The following is an 18,497-nucleotide window of genomic DNA, read 5'->3' as shown; positions in this document are numbered from 1 at the left end:
TTGTTTTATTCCGAATATTTGTATTGGAACAATATAACAGAAGTTTTATACAAGGCACATGCAGCTGTGTTGTTGGATTCAAGTTGTCATTTTATTTTTTGAAGAAGCAAGACATTTTGTAAAGTAAGCAACTATATGCAACTACCCTTAAGTTTACTAACCCTGATTAGCAAAAGAAACAATAATGCAAACAGCAGATTTAGGAAAATACAAAAAAAAATAAGAATCAATGTATTTACATAATGCTCGTTTTTTTTTAAATTTTCACTCAGAGCTCATAAAAGTTGATTTTCAATTTTCTCAAAGTAGGTATATTCGATTTGGAAAACATTGTATTACATTTTTATAAGACTTGTGTTTTCTCGCTCATTGATAAGTTTAAAACATGTAAACATAATGTTGATGGTTTTAAATAACATTCTATTGAGTAAATTAAATTATTCTTAAAATTTGAGTAAATTTTTAGTCTACATTATTTTTTCCCATGTTTAAACCATTGGAGTTTTTGGTAGTCTTTATGTTTACATAATCTGTACATTATTTTTGACATTTGTCAGTTAAGCTGTCAAAGTCAAAGATGTTTTAAAAATTACAGGGCAGTTTTATTCAGTTTACGTGTATGATCGGACGGATCTGTGAATTTATTGCAGTGATGACAAAATGTTTACAGTCATAAGACGTCGAATCAGTTTCGTAGCATTACTTTATTTCATTCCTTGTGTTGTGTCTTCACACGAATATGAAACTTGGCAAAAATCATTATACGTGGCACAAGAACCGTCCGAGGGTTCCGGGAAATTATTCGTAATAAATAAATTCGATACAGTCGGAGATGGTTCACATTTTGAAAGAAAAAAACGCGAAGCGCCAACGACCCCGGCGCCGGCTCTTGAGAAAAATATAAGTACATGGGTAATGCACCGTTTCCTTATTAACTGCCGAGAATCACTCTCCCCCTTTGTTATTTTGTCTTGTCGCCTCAATCGTGACTACGATTTGTTTCATTTTCAAACTATAAATGTCTTTTGACGTTTCGTAGGTATTTTTGTCTATTTGTCTATTTTTGATTCATAATGATTAAGCATTATTTATCAATGTTGAATAACAAAGACAAAGTTTGTTTTTTTCTTATTTTAGTCTACTAACTGGAGCGTAATGTTTTTCGGCGTACAAATTTAGGTTTATTTCTTAGTATGTAGGTTTATAATTTTAATAATTTATTTGTGGGGGCCTAAAGCCTAAACCACTGTACCTAGTTTGAAGAGTGGAGTGTCATGTAATTCGTCTTCTTCCCCAAAGTGATATAGAATCTTAGGATTTATTACATCAGCATAAAGTCGATGTTAAAAATAAAATTCTAAATTAATGAATAATGAGATTGAATCACACTTACCATTATTTTTTTCTTAAATTGCTAAACCAATATTGCTGAATATATAACACTATTGCTAGGTTATTTATTACTGACAATTTTAAATCCATATAATTTAAGCATATTTTATTCTAACAGACAACACACCTAAATGACAGTCACCAGCAGTTGATGGTGCACTGGGTAGGCGAAGGGTCCAAGGTCATAATTTGCTTAGCAAGAGACTCTAGTCCAAGGAGTAATGGAACATTATCACCATCTGCTCTGTTCATCTCTTACAACTATGGCCAGACAATTGTTAATAAAACAGAGAGCTTCAGGTTGGATGATACACCAAATAGTGGATATGCACAGCTCGACAGGTTCTACAATCATCCAAAACATCCAGAATTTGTAAGTTATATATTTGTAACTAGAATTTTTTCTATTTTTTTCCATGAAAGGTATTTTTATAGATTCTTTGTATAACTATAGAATAAACTTATATTTATCTATACTAAGTAATGTAGATCAATGACCTCAACTGTTGAAACAGCTGACTAAAGCCAATTAAAACTAAGTGCTCTATTTTTAGTAGCCTTGGTACTTGATATGTATTCTTTAGTGTGGTAGTGAAGTTACAAAAATATTCAATTAATAATTTATCTCTTTTTTATTTATGTATATTTTTACATAGGAGAAAAAGTAATACAAAGCATTTATATTCATATTACAGATTTACAGAGCAAAATATTGTCATCATTATATTAATCTTATAAGAAATGGGTTACAACTTGATAAAATATACTATGATTTAATTTGATTTGTTTCAGTGTGTTTTTGTTGATTCAATCAATAAGAGATTGTACTATACTGATGATAATGGTCAAAATATACACAGATCAGAGCTCACATTTCATCCCAGTGAGTTGTTATTCGATGAAGATAATCCCAAAAGATTTGTTGTTTTGGATAAAGTTGGTCGGAACCGTATGGTTAGTATTATTATAATGTTGGTGATTTGTTTATTATAAGCCCAAATAACCTTTATGTAGAATTCCAGACACAATAGTTTAATGTATACTTTTATTAAATCTCAATATTACAACAACAATGCAACTTGAAATTACCCAATAATGATCCATTTAGAGTGATCCTTGCACATTTCTCCCCTCTTTCGCATTATTACACATACTGATGCTCTTAATATCACCCATATTGTGTATTTTCCCAATTTGATTATTGTGATATGCCTCAATATTAATTATTTATTATTGTATATTTTAGCTGTACATGACGTTCAATGGTGGCAAGACATTCACTCTCATTCAGAGCTATGTGAAAACGTTCTTCTGGTCTTCTGGACCTGGTTTTCCAAAGATGTTCTACTTAGAGCGCTGGGAGCCTAATCGCAGCAGCACTATACTCAGTGTCAGTGATCCTGAGGATATGAGCAATGCTAAAGTCTTGTTCGCCAATGCCAAGGAGTTCCAGATCAAAGGAGATTATATGTTTGCTATGAGGCAAAAAGATGTAAGTAGTTTTTTGTTTGTCTTTTCTTTTTTTTTTCTTTTGCTGATTGGTTTCTTGAAAGTTTTAACGAACTAAGATAACATTGACCATCATACTTATACAATGACTGCATGATTGTAGGAATTATTAATTCTTTTTCAATACAACAACCAAATCCATAATGATTTGAGTATTGATTAATTTATTATTATTAATTAAGTTTTGTCCATATTAAGAGTGATTCCTAAACATTTATCTACTAGACTCTTGTACCATCATTATTTATTAACAAATCCATTGTGTCAAATATTATGTGACTGCAGCATTTTCATTTTGTGTTCACTTAAAACAAGTTGTTTTAATCTTAAATGAACATTGACTGCTCCATCCCAAAAATAAATGAATTCCGTATAACGGGTTGTTTACGTAGACGAAAGCAAATGTAGTTATCTTAAATCAATAGTTCATTATTAAATAACAAGTTTGAAATAATTGAAAAGGATGTCGAACAATGATCCTTATGTAGCAAGCACTCATAAAGGAGCATACACGTCAAGAGTGGGGCAATCTCGCTCCGCATTATTCACTTGACAAAGCACTTCCTCACTGCAAGTGGATTTAGTACGGCTATATAACTATCCACGAATGTACTATTCATATGTATATTTTTATTTTACCATACAGTTGTATTATTGGTAGCTTAGGTTGTTTTTTATATAATTCCTTGGTACTATTTTATGGAATTCACTATTTTTTCTTCTTTTAAGTTTTTTGTGACTAGCATCAGTTCTTCGTATTCTCGTGGTGTCCTTTAGCAAACGTCGCTGTTCAATTAGAATTACTCAAAAACACTTTTTAGTAAAATAATTAAAATATTAGAAATAGAAATCTGCAGTATGGATTATATGTGAAAAAAAGCTTAATTTTCCTAGTACTGTCTTATAATTTTTTATAGTTTTTCTAATCTACTACCAACATGTTGGTAGTTCTATTTGCGACGAAGCCATACATTGAACAAACACGCGCGTAATCTGATTTTGTTATCAAAACGTCTGACGTTCGTCGTACACTTTGGAAAGCGAACCTTTTTATTATAATATTATCTTTGTACTTGTCCGATAACGTCCATGTGACTCAGGATACTTTCTTTGTTATTGTTTTGGTGCTATAAACGAAAGTGTTAGTGTTATCACTTGGAATACTATATATTTGTTAATCATGTTATACATATGTTATTCATGTAATACGTTGATGAATAACAATGTATATAATAACAATGAACAAAACTAATATATAGGTAAATAGGAAATATACGAGTTTTGATATTAAATGTATTTGAAGTACTTTAATACAGTAGCGGTTTTAACACTACTAGCGTCCTGAGCGAGATTTCTGCAGTGCCCTCTTTTTTCTCCATGCCTTTGGGGAGGTTAAAAAAGTTATGTGAGACTGTAGTTCTCAGACAGTCTCAGAGACAGACAGTTCTCGCCCTGGGTAGTCGCCCTACTGCTCCCTACCTTAACACTGGCACTGCTTTGCTTAGACCACTGAATAACTTGGCTACTAGGTGTTGTGATCTTACTCATAGAAATATAAGAATAGTTATAAAATTAAGCATTAAAATTCCTTCTCGGCTTCCAAATTTTCGTATAACTTTGTTTAATATTAACGTTATGAAATAAGAATTCGTGATAGCGATTGATTAATTATGTTTTATCGCGTAGTAACAAATTATCAGACGTCACTTCGTTAAGGTAAAAACATTTTGCCTCAATTATATTAAAGGTTATTGTATGCTATCCATACAATAACACTATTGCGCGATAATTTTATTGTTTTTTTTATATCGGCAGATTATTTGAATTAATTTTCTTGTAAACCATTCCAACTGAACTTGTGTTTGGACATGGTTTACGACGATAGTTGATTGGAGGGACTGCAACCCTTGACCACGTGATTAGAGGTCCTTAACCTTAACTATTAGGCTATTGGCGATTCTGTTATAAATTAATTTGATCTTACTAAATGTATTCAATACTTACTCGACATCGATGACTCAGTTTGGGCAAACAATAGCTTTAATACTTACATTCTATATAAATTTATCTTTCGGTATCTTTTATAAGTCCGTATCGCTCAATGTAATACACCGGATTTGATTTCATTGGGTGTCCTATATGCAGTGGGGGAGCAATGCATTTAGTTTGTGTGGGGGACGTCTTTACTGTTGACACTATTCGGATCAGATCAGATTGACTAGACCACGTATATTACGAGTCTTATTTTAATAAAACACATTTGTTTAGCCGTACGTTATGTCGTACATAAATATATTATTGTCTATATTTTGGCTTTTTCTTCTCTCAGTGTGCTAGAGATGTTATGTTACGTCTTGTTTCCGTTTCGCTTTGGCGGCTGTGTGCTACAGGTTTGAGAACTTAATTAAGTTCGGTGAAAAGTATATACAATAATATCAGCCCACATCCATCCCTAAGTGTTATGACAAATATTGTTTTATGTTAATGTAAGCAGAAACTCTAGTTACGGGTACAGTTACTGCTTACATTGTAGTTTGATAATATGAGTAATTTGTTTATACATTTGAGTGCACTAAATGATTACGTCTACTATCAATGTATGAAAATCGATGGTAAAATTTTCATGATTATTTTTTTTTATTTTTCATTTTCTTACTAATATTATAAATGCGAATGTTTAGATGGATGGATGGATCTCAATGAAATTTTGCTTAGAGGTAGAGCATAATCTGGAAGAACATATAGATTATTTTTGATCCCGGAAACAGTTACGGTTCCCGTGGGATACATTGATCTACATATTTACTCGATAACTCCGCAACGGTTGAACACATCTTATTGAAATTTGGCTCAGATATAGAACATAGACTCGAGTAACATATGAGACACTTTCACTTTTTCTAACTCTGCGCAGACGAAGTTGCGAGCAAAAACTAGTTAGATAATAAAGCACATTACCAAGGCAAACAGACCGACGGATGCAATCAATTATATTTCTTTTAACTCGCTTTATTTTTCGTATTGTGACATTCAAGAAGTTGCACTTCTATTTTTTATTTTCGTACATAACTAATTACTAGCCAAACAGAAAGTCATTCAAAACGCATTAAGAACTGACATTGGGTTGTTACAATTGACCTTTAGACGATACGTTGCATCGCTAAGTTGTTGTTTGGTAACCGAAATAAAGAAGTGGCGTAGAATTCCGACAATTTAACATGCAACAAATTGTTAATAAGTGATAATATTATCGAAGAATTCCACTGCCGTGACACTTTATTGATACATATTATCGTCTCTGTTTTGTCAAAAAGAATAAAAGGGGTAACAAGTGTCAGTGCAGTGGAATTCAACGATTATTATGTCTAATATTTGTGGTTTGAGTGTGATTCACAACTGGATAATGTACGTAGGTATAAAGAATTCAGTGTAAATTGGTTAATATACCAGCAGATGAATACAAGACAGACGTCACTCTCAATGCTAATTTCACTAACAGGACTGCTGATAAAGTTACTGACAGACGGAGTCATTTGAGCAGGCTCAAGTCCTGTTTTGTTATGTTAAGCCTGATTAACATTATGCTAGTACAAGTTGGACGGTAGCGATTTTTTGACATGGATTGTATGGGCTCAAAGGCGCCAGTTAGTGTTTACATTACGCTAGATATCCCAGAGCTGATTTTGAACGCCACTGTATTGGCACAATGTAAACCAGACATTATAGTTGCTATTTTAAGTTATATAATAATTATCTAAAGTTTACATAGTTTAAATCTACTTTTCAAATTATATTAATATTTATTTCTTTCCGTGTATAGTTAAAAAGTTGTTGAGCATTATAGGAAGCTAAAAAAACACATAATTATTTTTAGTCAAGTACAAACACGAATGTAAACAAGGTCGTAGAATTTCCAAATGCTAATTATAAATTCGGTTACAACTTTTTATGTCGTATACAAATGTATTTATATGTTTAAAAACATAAAATTAAAATTTTCAAAATTATTTCAATCTTACTAATATTATAAATGCGAGTGTATGGGTGGATGTTTGTTTGAAGGTATCTCTAGAACAGCTCAACGGATCTCGATTAAATTTGGCACATTTTTATATCATAGTCTGGAAGAACACATAGGCTACTTATTATTTTTTTTTAATTTCGAGCAGACAGAGTCGCGGGTGACAGCTAGTTTCAATATAAATTCACCGGTGTGGCAGCAAAACGTTCCCTTACTTATAATTGTTTAACTTTTTTTTAATATTAACAGTGTAATTAAAACGTTAGCTATTTTAAAATTAATGATTTTTGATTAGTTTTGAAAGTTTCTTCTTTTCTAGAAGACGTCAAAGAACCTTCGCTCACTTCCCGTCTATTATCGAACGTTAAAAACAAAGGTCGTTTTTAATTCTTAGCCATATTATATCGTAACAACTGTGGCTTTGTATAATTATCACTTGTCGTATTAATAATTTTTTTTTATTTGAATACTACTAAAGTTAATAGGAACTAGATATTTTTAGTCTCGTTTGAAAAATATAATGTCCATAAAATTAATTTATATGTAATTTAATTGTGATTTTCGACTGTAGTTACACTTATATTAAAAAATTTTAGTCTTTTTGTGGAAGCAAATGAAAGGGACGGCAAAATGTAAATACAAAATATAATTGCAGTGGAGTTCGAGGGTAAAAGAGATATCTTTTAAACTAGCCGTCCCTAGGGCCTAATTTAGTAAATGTTTGTTTGGCTAAATAAACTTGTTTCCGTGAGGAGTATCCATAACGTTTTCTTTACATTCTAAGATCACGCGATATTATTTCTAGTTAATTACGTGTTTATTATCTTTTATTTTGTACAAACAAAAATCACACTTGACACAGAAAATAGTGCTAGTGACTTACTGTAGGTTTCTTAGACCAAAATTGACGTTTAAAACATAAAACATATCTCTGTTTTGTCAAAGATAATGATAGGGATGGTTATATGTTTGAAATTGTGGTTTTGGTCTCGGAAACCAATGGTGACTGTTGTATAATTACTTATAGTTTTTTTTTTAAATTATAAATATGATGCGGAGAAAGTGTTACACATTTATTAATAAGTGTATTATGTAAAAATAGAAAGTTTTTTAACATTGTCGGTACGGAGAATTTTTTTGGAGCAAATGGATTAACATGATGGTAACAAAATTCTTTGTTACGCGATCCTTTGTAAAGGAAAAATATTTGGTTTCCCTTATAAAATACTAGCAGTTCCCTACGTCCGCGTCCGTGCGAAACGTAAAATAACATTGCCTATGTCACCTGGGAATAATGTGACCAATAGTGAAAGAATTTATCAAATCGGATCAGTAGTTTCGGAGCCTATTCAATGCAAACAAACAAATCTTTCCTCTTTTTAATATTAGAATAGATACATTAAATCAATGAAAGTAAAATTTTATTGTACGCAACCATTGAATGGTATAAGGAAACTTTTAATTTCTGATATTTTATTCAGTACCTACATTTGATTCATTAATCATCGTATGTGTCATTGTTTCTTTGATGAACATTTTAAAAATAAATCCTATATCGTTTTTTTTATTAAATGCATTGTTACCAGCTTACTAGTTATAAGGATAATTAAAATTTATGTGTGAATTTTATGTTGCAATTTGACCGTGACTTGAATGTTTTGCATATAACAATGTTTCGTCAGAAAACAGCTATAACCTCGTTTTCAAATTTTAAATGTTGATATCTAGGATATTATTATTAAAGTGCAAAAACTAGAATCTCAAAAGTATTGCGTAACGTTTTCGAAAGTTGTTACGTATTTATCTACCCATAGGAGTTTTTCTGCGAACCTCTTATATTTTTATCTTAAGGAATCAAATATGAACTTATTCTAAACACATTCTGTGCAATTTAATTGCTTGTTAACTCGGTCGTTATACGGCAAGCGGGGAGTCCTTGAATATATTGCTCCTTTCTACTTTAATTCCTTTATATCAATAATCTATATATATAAAAGAAAGTCGTGTTAGTTACACTATTTATAACTCAAGATCGGTCGAACTGATTTAGCTGAAAATTGATGGGGAGGTAGCTTAGAACTAGGAGACCGACATAGGAACTTTTTTATCTTGTGTGCATTTTTTTATTCCGCGCTGACGGAGTCGCGGGTAAAAGCTAGTTTATAATATATGTGACGTTTTTAACAATGACCGCTTCGTTTCTATCCAGGAAGACTCCATCCGGTGCATTTCGATCCATGAATCAATGTAGGTACAATTTATGGGTGACTCCAAGTTTATCTTGAGTACATATTTGTATGAAACAAGGATATATAATACTGATGTAGGAATTGTTAAGTTGATATATGAACTCCTTGTTAAATCAATGAACATAATAGTCACACGACCATCTAAGGTGCGAGTAACTAGTGGAGCTTTTGCTCTAGTTTCTAGAAGCAAAGGACATATACTATTTCTGATAACGGACTACTTAAAGTCATTGTCATTGCGCTGAGAATATGTTTTGTTACAAATGGCATGTTGCAATTGTAAATTTCGTCAGTCGGATTAGGACCCTAATGAAGTACATTATGTAACAGTATTCTTATAAGTTTCATATCTTGATTAGAGAATGTGGAAAATTTTATAATTACAAACACTCCCATAATATTAAGCGCCTATAAATGCATTTTTCCTCGTAACATAAATTATTAATAGCTTCTTAGGTATGTAATAGTTACAGGTGTAATGTGATTTCTTAGACATTATTGTAAGTGCAAGTAACCTTTGCATCAGCAGGTTTTTTATGATTCTGTATGTACTAGCTGTCGCCCGCTACTCCGTTCGCGCGGAATTGAAAAAAAAAACGTAATAAGTAGCCTATGTGTTTTTCCAGACTGTGTTCTACATCTGTGCCAAATTTCCATCCATTCATCTATCCATCCATCGTATGTGTCTGTGAAGTGGAATTCTGCAGTTACTTATTCATTAATTGTTTTTTGTTTCAGAATAACACGTTAGACCTTTATATTTCGCATCAACGAGGTCCATTTTACAAGGCCGAGTTCCAAACTGAACTTGACAGAAGGAAGTTCCACATAGCGGATGTGACGGACAAACGTATATTTATCTCTGTCATGCACACTGAAAACCTTACCAATTTGTACGTGTCAGAGATAAGCAACAATTTCACACAGTACAACTTCGTGCTGAGCTTGGAGCAAGTTCTGTGCTACTTCCCTCAGGGTAATTGGAAGGATAGCTGGTTGGAGTAAGTTTTCAATTTTTATTCTTATTTACAGTAACGTCAACAGTATTAGGTGGAGGGCGTCCTGAGATTGACTGATGGCTTCAATAAATGCGAAAAGCGGGGCACTTTTAAATACAAATTTAGAATATCGCTTAAATTAATGTTCTTCGTCATTCATATTAACTTTATGGTTCGAGATTTATGCATTCATTCAAAATTGAAAACAAGTTTTCTGAATCGAATTTAGACGGACAATGTACCTATAATATTTCGGGGAATAATCACGCATGGAGCGGTTGGCATTACCGAGAAATGGCTAGTTCGTTGAATAATAAAAAAAGAGTTTCATTTATTATTCAGATACCAGCTGTCGTCCGCGACTCCGTCCGTGCGGAATTAAAAGAAAACTTAATTAGTAGCCTTAATTAGTAGTATGTGTTCTTCCAGACTATGTTCTACATCTATACTAAATTTCATCGAGATCCATGCAGCCGTTCTGGAGATATCTTGTAGCAAACATCCATCCATCCATGTATCCATCTGAACATTGGCATTTATATTAAAATTAGTAAGATCTATAACTCATAGTCATAACTTCGCTTGCGGAGAAATACAATCTCCAGTAGTTGTCAATACTCTTCTATCTGTAAAAGAAAACAAGGCTAATCTAAAGCTTTCTTACTTATTCTACGTTATTAAATTGTAGGTAGGTACTACTTTTTATATAACAAGACAATTTTCTTTCAGAGACGTAACGGATGATGCATTTACGGACCTGTACCGGGTGGAAGGTCTGAAGGGTATCTATATAGCGTCGAAGGTCAACTCAAAGTCGCTGATTGCCGACATCGAACCCGAACACCTCGTCTCCCTCATCACCTTCGACCACGGAGTCACCTGGTCACCGATCAAACCACCGGCGGAAGACGAAAATGGTAACATTTCAAATTCTAACTTACCCTAATTTCAAATAAAAAATCACGGTTTAATTCCTATAAAGTCCAAAGAATTATGTGCCTTCATTTACATACGTAATGCATTGTCAAAAATATTTAATTTTAAACTTAAGATGTCACATAGCATAAGGCAACTAAAATAGTTCGTATTAAACGAACTTTGTAAAAAAAAAACCCAACACACAACACTGATTATGTTTCAAGGAAATATTAAATTCATATCATGCTTATCAATAATTGTGAATACGCCCCTATTGTACATCAGAGAAGATATTTTCACTCGAGATAATTGTCATTTTTATTGCATGCATAATTACTTTGCGTTAAAGAGACATTAAATATTCCGGGCTATACTTCTTTAAGTAATCAATTATCAATTTAAATTAAAAATTAATTAATATACCTAACTTTAAAAGTAGAAGCGTACAGAAGAGAAGAGAATCTTCTTATTATCAGTCTTTCCCAAATAAGAATTAAACAATAAATTCGCCATTGGCACGATAAGAATCAGGAAAGACATAAACAAAGAAAATGAATTAAATAATAAATTATTCATTGTCTCACTTCTTAAAATATAAATGCGAAAGTTTGGATGTTTTTGTGGTGATGTTTTACTACGTATCTCCCGAACAGCTCAACGGATCTCGATGAAATTTGGCATGGATGTAGAACACAGTCTGGAATAATACATAGGCTACTAATTAAGTTTTTTGTATTAATTCGGCGCAGACGGAGTTGAGGGCGACGGCTAGTTCCTCATAAACCGATTATTTCTATTATCTTCGAGAGATATATGTTTTAAGTGATCTAAAAAAATGGTGGTACTATTTATATGCTATATGTAGTATATAGAAAAAAAAATATTTTTCTAGGAAAACCTCTTAGCTGTATCGACACGAATGACAGCGAGAAATCTTGTAGTCTACACCTGTGTCAGAAATTTAGCCAGTTGTATCCAGTCACGAGGTAAGTTAAGTCTATTTATTTGTCTGTTTTTAGCCTACTTCAAAAAGAAGGAGGTTATCAATTCGACTGTATTTTTTTTCTATGTGTGTTACCGCAATGCTCCGCCCCTGGTGGTCCGATTTTAATAAAAAATATTTTAATCGAAAGGAAGTGCTTGCAGATGGGTCCCATTTTTTTGATTTTTTTTAAATAACTAGAAGACTAGTAGATTTTTTAGGAAAGATACGTTGAGTATGGACCACGTTGTGAAGTTTGAAGTCATAGCTATCAAATCGAAAAGATAGGGTCGGTAAAAGAAAATTTTTTTAAAAGGTTTTTTTATTATTTCAAAACACAATTATTATACAGATATCTTAGGTTGAGGCATCCTTTTAAATAAGTACATACTTGTGTTAGGAATAATAATAATATAATTATTAGTTATTTTTAGTTAAAATCTGTACTTATCTAGCGATTTTTGATAGATTAAGGTCATATTCTTGTTTGCAACGTATTATAATTGCTTTGCATTTTTTGTCACCTTTGAATTTAACTATTCAATAATTGTCGACTTGAATAATGCGTGTCATTGTCTTATCGCCACTGTTCTATTTCTTTACTTCACAACGACAATGTTATTTTAAATTGCTTTGTAAATTATAAATTTAATAACACCGATTAGAAAAGCGATAAATCTTTAACAAATTGATTTAGTATTATTATTGTACGTATTAATAAGTTATTCACATTTACTTTAATTCTAATGATTTTTTTTATAAAGCTGTTAATAGAAGTGCGTTTGTTTTTTACCTTTTATATCAGTCATAGCTGATATTTTTTTAACTGAAAGTCTCAAAACATGAATTCATTAAAATGATAACTTTTGTCTTGCTAATTTTTTTTTAGATAACACTTATGAGAAATGAATACAGCTATGTTTTCCTAACAATGATTACTTAAGAAAAAAAATATTAATATAAAAAAACTGTCGATCCTTTTTATATATCTTATAGGGTTTCTTAAATAAGCTGTACAATTAATTAAATCTTGCTAATGTTATAAATACGAATATTTAGATGGATGGATGGATGGATGTTTGTTTGAAGGTATTTTCAGAACGTCTTAACGGATACTTATTACATTTTTTTAATTCCGCGCGGACGGAATCGCGGTTGACAGCTAGGTTAATAAATAAATACATCGGTCATCAAACCTATACATATACATAGTCTATATACTCTGCGGTAATAATTAGATTATCACTCACAAAGCAATGTTATCGTCTTGAACTTGACTCGAGGTCTTGAATATGTTCACTTTCCGTTCAAAGGAACGTTGCACTGTTATGTATATAGGTTGTTGATTCAATTTATACATAGAAAATACCCATTTAATTCTAATTGAAGTGGACATAAAAATAGTATATAAGTGGCAGTACATATATAATGTATATATATTCAAAGAATTACATTCGTTTTATACTTTGGATCGAATATCGCAAAGCAAACTTGCTGTTGCTATGAAAAGGTTTTTGACCTAATTGCTTAATACTTGAGTGATATTTCACTGAACTGGTTAGGAAATAAACGTCCTCGACTGTAAATTATGATAATTGGTCTTTATTTTTTTACTAGCTCTTACCCGCGACTCCGTCCGCGCGGAATAAAAAATAGAAAACGGGGTAAAAATTATCCTATGTCCGTTTCCTGGTTCTAAGCTACCTGCCCACCAATTTTCAGTCAAATCGATTCAGCCGTTCTTGAGTTATAAATGGTGTAACTAACACAACTTTCTTTTATATATATACTAGCTTTTACCCGCGACTCCGTCCGCGCGGAATAAAAATAGAAAACGGGGTAAAAATTATCCTATGTCCGTTTCCTGGTTCTAAGCTACCTGCCCACCAATTTTCAGTTAAATCGATTCAGCCGTTCTTGAGTTATAAATGGTGTAACTAACACGACTTTCTTTTATATATATAAGATATAGATTATCAAAATTTTGACCATGTGTTTGATGTCTATGTATTTACCTTATTTGCAGCCCTCCTGGAAATGTGATAAGCAATGCTATGAGGTAAAAACTTTAGAGTAGCGTAGAATGTGTAATTAATAACAATGTAGATTACAGTTGATTTTGTATTGCACGGAGTTTGATTTGGGTTGCATATTTGTTAATACATTGTGAATAAATTATTATGGAGGTGGTAGCATTCATGTATTTTTTGATGAAAAATATCACACTATCGCCATTTTACTTTTACACCTCCATGTTGTTTTCGTTTTTACTTTATATACTAGTAAGTAGTTATGGGTTCTTTAATTGTAGGTACTGTATTTTAGGTTACTGATGAGTGTTTAGCTAAAGAGTCTAGATAATGATTTGTTTTCAGATCCGCAAGTATAATGAGTTCTAAATCAGCGCCGGGCATTATAATGGCGACTGGAGTAGTGGGTCGTTCCTTGAAAGGTATTCCCGGGGTTTATTTGAGCCGTGACGCTGGCCTTACTTGGAAGAGAATCCTCAAAGACTTCTACTTCTTTAATTACGGTGACCACGGCGGCGTGCTGGTGGCCGTGAAGTACTTCAAAATGTTGAGTGAAACTAAAGAGATTCTCTATTCCACGAATGAAGGCATGGAATGGAATTCTTACCAGTAAGTTTATATTGTTGCCACTGTTTAACTAATGACTCGTCTGGTATATTTTTTTTTAAATAACATTCTTTATTTAAATAATTCGTAATAGTGTAAGATTATGTCATAATTCATATGTTTTTTTTTAGATTTAACGCCAACGATCTTCGAATCTACGGCCTCATGACCGAACCGGGAGAAAATACAACTGTTTTCACGATGTTCGGTTCGGCAAACGAACAACATCAGTGGATTATCATTACCATAGATCTTCAGAAAGCTTTCCCACGTAACTGTACAGCAGATGACTACAAAGATTGGTCTCCTTCCCCACCGGATACTACAGCGACTTGTGTGTTGGGAACAAGGGACGTATTCCAACGTCGGCTCGCTCACACCAATTGTTACAACGGTATCGACTACGATGGACCTATCAGGAAAGAAGTGTGCGAGTGCGGTAGAAGAGATTTCGAATGCGACTTCGGTTTCGTTCTATCGCGTAATGTATGCGTACACAATAAGACATCGAAATACGATCCGTATTCGATTCCACCGTCTTGTCGACCTGGCGACTATTATGAACGTACGAAAGGCTACAGAAAGATCGATGGCGATGTTTGCACAACTTCTGGATACTTGCCGTACACTCCAGATGTAATTCCCTGTCCGCTCGATGAGCCCACTGAATTTCTATTAGTTGCGCTGAGAGATAAAATCGCTCGCATCGATTTATCGGATAATACCACTATTTTCCCGATCAAAGACCAACAGAATATTGTTGCTATTGAATTTGACATGAAAAATAATTGCATCTACTGGGCTGATATCGAAGTGGATAAAATCAGTCGACAGTGTTTCGAGACTGGATTCGTTCAAGAGGTAGTCGTCGACACCGATCTAGCCAGTATTGAAGGCATGGCTCTCGATTGGATATCCAACGTTTTATTTTTTGTCGACGGCATGAGAAAGAAAATTGAAGCGGTACGAACAGATCTGTCGAGCGAAGGAAGAATGAGAGTTACCATTTTAGGCCCCGATGTATTATCTAAACCGCGGGGTATAGTTGTGCATCCTAAAGCCGGCTATCTCTTCTGGACGGATTGGGATAGAAACAATCCTTCAGTCTCTCGATCTAATCTCGACGGATCGCATATTGTGAGACTGTTCGAAAAGCCAATAGTGCAGTGGCCGAATGGCATAACTATAGATCAAATGTCCGAGAGAATATACTGGGTGGACGCTATGGAAGATTACATAGCGAGTGCAGATTTGAACGGTCAATATTTTAAGAAAATTTTAGTGAACGATGAAAAAGTATCGCATCCATTCGCGGTCGCCGTGTTAAAGGATAAGATGTACTGGGACGATTGGAAAGCCAAGTCGATATTTATAGCCGACAAGGACAATGGCCAAAACGTTATCACGATCAACGGTTCCTTCTCTGGTCTGATGGGTCTGAAGGTGTTCGCGCACTTCATCCAGCACGGCAGCAACGCCTGCTCGTACAAAAATACGAGCTGCGACGCGCTGTGTCTGGGCGGGCCGGGCAACTCGTTCAGCTGTCTCTGCCCCGACGGCTTTGTCAAGTCTCACGGCAAATGTTTGTGTCCAAACCTCGTCGAGCCTTACGCCAATCTGACCTGTCCCAAGAAGCCTGGCGCTACCTGCGCTTCGGTAAGTGATAAATATCAATTTATCGCGTTAAGTGTTCAAAAATGTTTAAAAAAAAACTATATTATCTTTCCTAGGTTACTATCGATAAGTGCTTTTTATGTTATTTCTTTGCCAGGATCAATTCACGTGCAAGAACGACATGTGTATAGCCCAGTCGTGGCGCTGCGACGGCAACGACGATTGCGGCGACGGGTCCGACGAGGCGGGTTGCCTGTGCGCTCCGCCGCGCGTCGCCTGCGACAACGGTAGCTGCTACCTGCCGCAGTGGCGCTGCGACGGCGACAACGATTGCTCCGATATGACTGATGAGAAAGGTCACTATGAACGTTGCCACTTCGTTATGATACTAAAGTCTAGACCTCTTTTCCTTCCTACTTTTTTTTACAAGTACAGAATGCGGAAGTAAGTTCATTTGGCAGGGGAGGGAATATCAATATATAGGGGATATATTCCCCTGCCAAATTTCACAATTGAAAGGAAATATTTCTGTACTTCTTTTGTTAATTAGACGACAGGTAAATAACGCATGTTACCTTTTAAGTTGTCAATGTCTATAGGTACCGGTCATTTCGTTATTAAAGATATCCATTATGGTTTTTGGTAATTATCCATTGAAAGTATAGGTCAATAAACAATTTGTTTCCAGATTGCGGCAAACACAACTGCAGTGAGAACGAGTTCCAGTGCGGCAATGGCAACTGTGTGGATAAGCGCTGGGTGTGCGACGGCGACAACGACTGCAAGGACGACTCCGATGAACGAAACTGCACGGTCAATATAAATATTTATCGATTTCAACATATTGAAAGAGTTTTTGATTTTAACAGTATTGTTTCTTCAACTAATCATTTTCATGGAGATTGTGCTTTTAAAACGCACATCTATATAGTAAAAATAAATCTCTTATGAATTAATCAAATCAACGATACTTCTTTAAAGGTGAAAACATTATATTTTTTTAGCAAAATCAGAGTCATTCAGGATAAGTCCTAAACTAAGGTTGAGCTTCGAATCATAAATACTGAAACGAATCTTAAAGTACGCGTTGCTTACAATATATCAGACGTCGACGTAGATTTTAAGTGTTGCCTTATTTAAAACGCTGTCACATACTTGAATGTAATTTCAGTTTTAGACCGTGGGTGTGATTAATAAAGAAGTACGAATGTATAATGTTTTCAGACTCAAGTAAAGCGTCCGAATACACAAGTGAACTGCTCAGTGCACAGTTTCGCGTGCAACGACAGCAGCGGCATGTGCATCCCCAACTCCTGGGTGTGCGACAACGAGACCGACTGTCCCGGCGGAGAGGACGAGCGCGACGACCGCTGCAGGAACTCAACCTGCGCCCCCTACATGTTCCGCTGTCCCAGCGGGAAGTGCATCTACAAGTCGTGGGTAAGCTGCATCATCATCATCTTCATCACCATTATCATCACCACCACCACCATTGTCATCATCATTATCATCATTGTCGTTATAAATATTATCACCTTGCTAGTTACCTTACTCAGAGTACGCGCAGTGTTACTTTACACTATCACATCAATCGTCATATCTGAATTTACTCCCTTCTTAAATATTTTAATTTGCATGCAATGTCTATACGAAGTAATATATTAAAAAAAATCAATCAGGTATGTGATGGTGAAAACGACTGTAGCGATGTGGAATCTTCAGATGAGAAGAATTGTACGCACATCGGCCACTCTAAGTTGCTACCTCGACCTACCACAGAGAGTCCATTCAGCTTCCCGACGAATAGCTCCTGTTTAGACTGGATGATTCAATGCGACAATGGCAACTGCTTGCCGTACTGGTGGCGGTGTGATGGTATTAACGACTGTGGGGATAATTCTGATGAGGTCGCCTGCGGAGTGCACTTCGTCGAGCCCAAGCCGATAAACCGAGCTGATAGTGTGAGACAGAAATGTGGAAAGACTAGATTTACTTGTTCTCCTGGTAAGTTATTATTATATAGAGGTGTTGTATTCGCATATAGTCTGTTTAACATTTGAGGACATTCCACAAGAATAATATATGACATGTTGGAAAACACAAAATTTTCAGATTTATTTGTGCTAGTAGTTACCTATATACTAGCTTTATGCATGCGACATCATCTGTTCTCAATTA

The 18,497-nt window shown here is 34.3% G+C and overlaps 1 protein-coding gene across 1 annotated transcript in view; it reads left to right on the top strand.

Annotated features, from left to right (window-relative positions):
- Nucleotides 1–571: 571 nt before the first annotated feature.
- Nucleotides 572–18,497, top strand: part of LOC106708850 (sortilin-related receptor-like) — a 25,791-nt gene continuing 7,865 nt past the window's right edge. The window contains exons 1-14 of the mRNA XM_045681002.1: nt 572–912; nt 1,511–1,765; nt 2,185–2,346; nt 2,639–2,884; nt 9,910–10,172; nt 10,899–11,086; nt 11,980–12,073; nt 14,096–14,128; nt 14,445–14,708; nt 14,837–16,361; nt 16,477–16,675; nt 17,008–17,132; nt 17,544–17,759; nt 17,999–18,323. Coding sequence (XP_045536958.1) covers nt 661–912; nt 1,511–1,765; nt 2,185–2,346; nt 2,639–2,884; nt 9,910–10,172; nt 10,899–11,086; nt 11,980–12,073; nt 14,096–14,128; nt 14,445–14,708; nt 14,837–16,361; nt 16,477–16,675; nt 17,008–17,132; nt 17,544–17,759; nt 17,999–18,323 — 4,147 coding nt within the window. The 5' untranslated portion in view covers nt 572–660. The remainder of the gene's footprint in view (nt 913–1,510; nt 1,766–2,184; nt 2,347–2,638; nt 2,885–9,909; nt 10,173–10,898; nt 11,087–11,979; nt 12,074–14,095; nt 14,129–14,444; nt 14,709–14,836; nt 16,362–16,476; nt 16,676–17,007; nt 17,133–17,543; nt 17,760–17,998; nt 18,324–18,497) is intronic.

Source organism: Papilio machaon, chromosome 14 (genome assembly GCF_912999745.1).
Source record: "Papilio machaon chromosome 14, ilPapMach1.1, whole genome shotgun sequence".
NCBI classification, from domain to species: Eukaryota; Metazoa; Arthropoda; class Insecta; order Lepidoptera; family Papilionidae; genus Papilio; species Papilio machaon.
The sequence above is the reverse complement of the archived record's forward strand: the minus strand, read 5'-3'. Positions and strand labels throughout refer to the sequence as shown.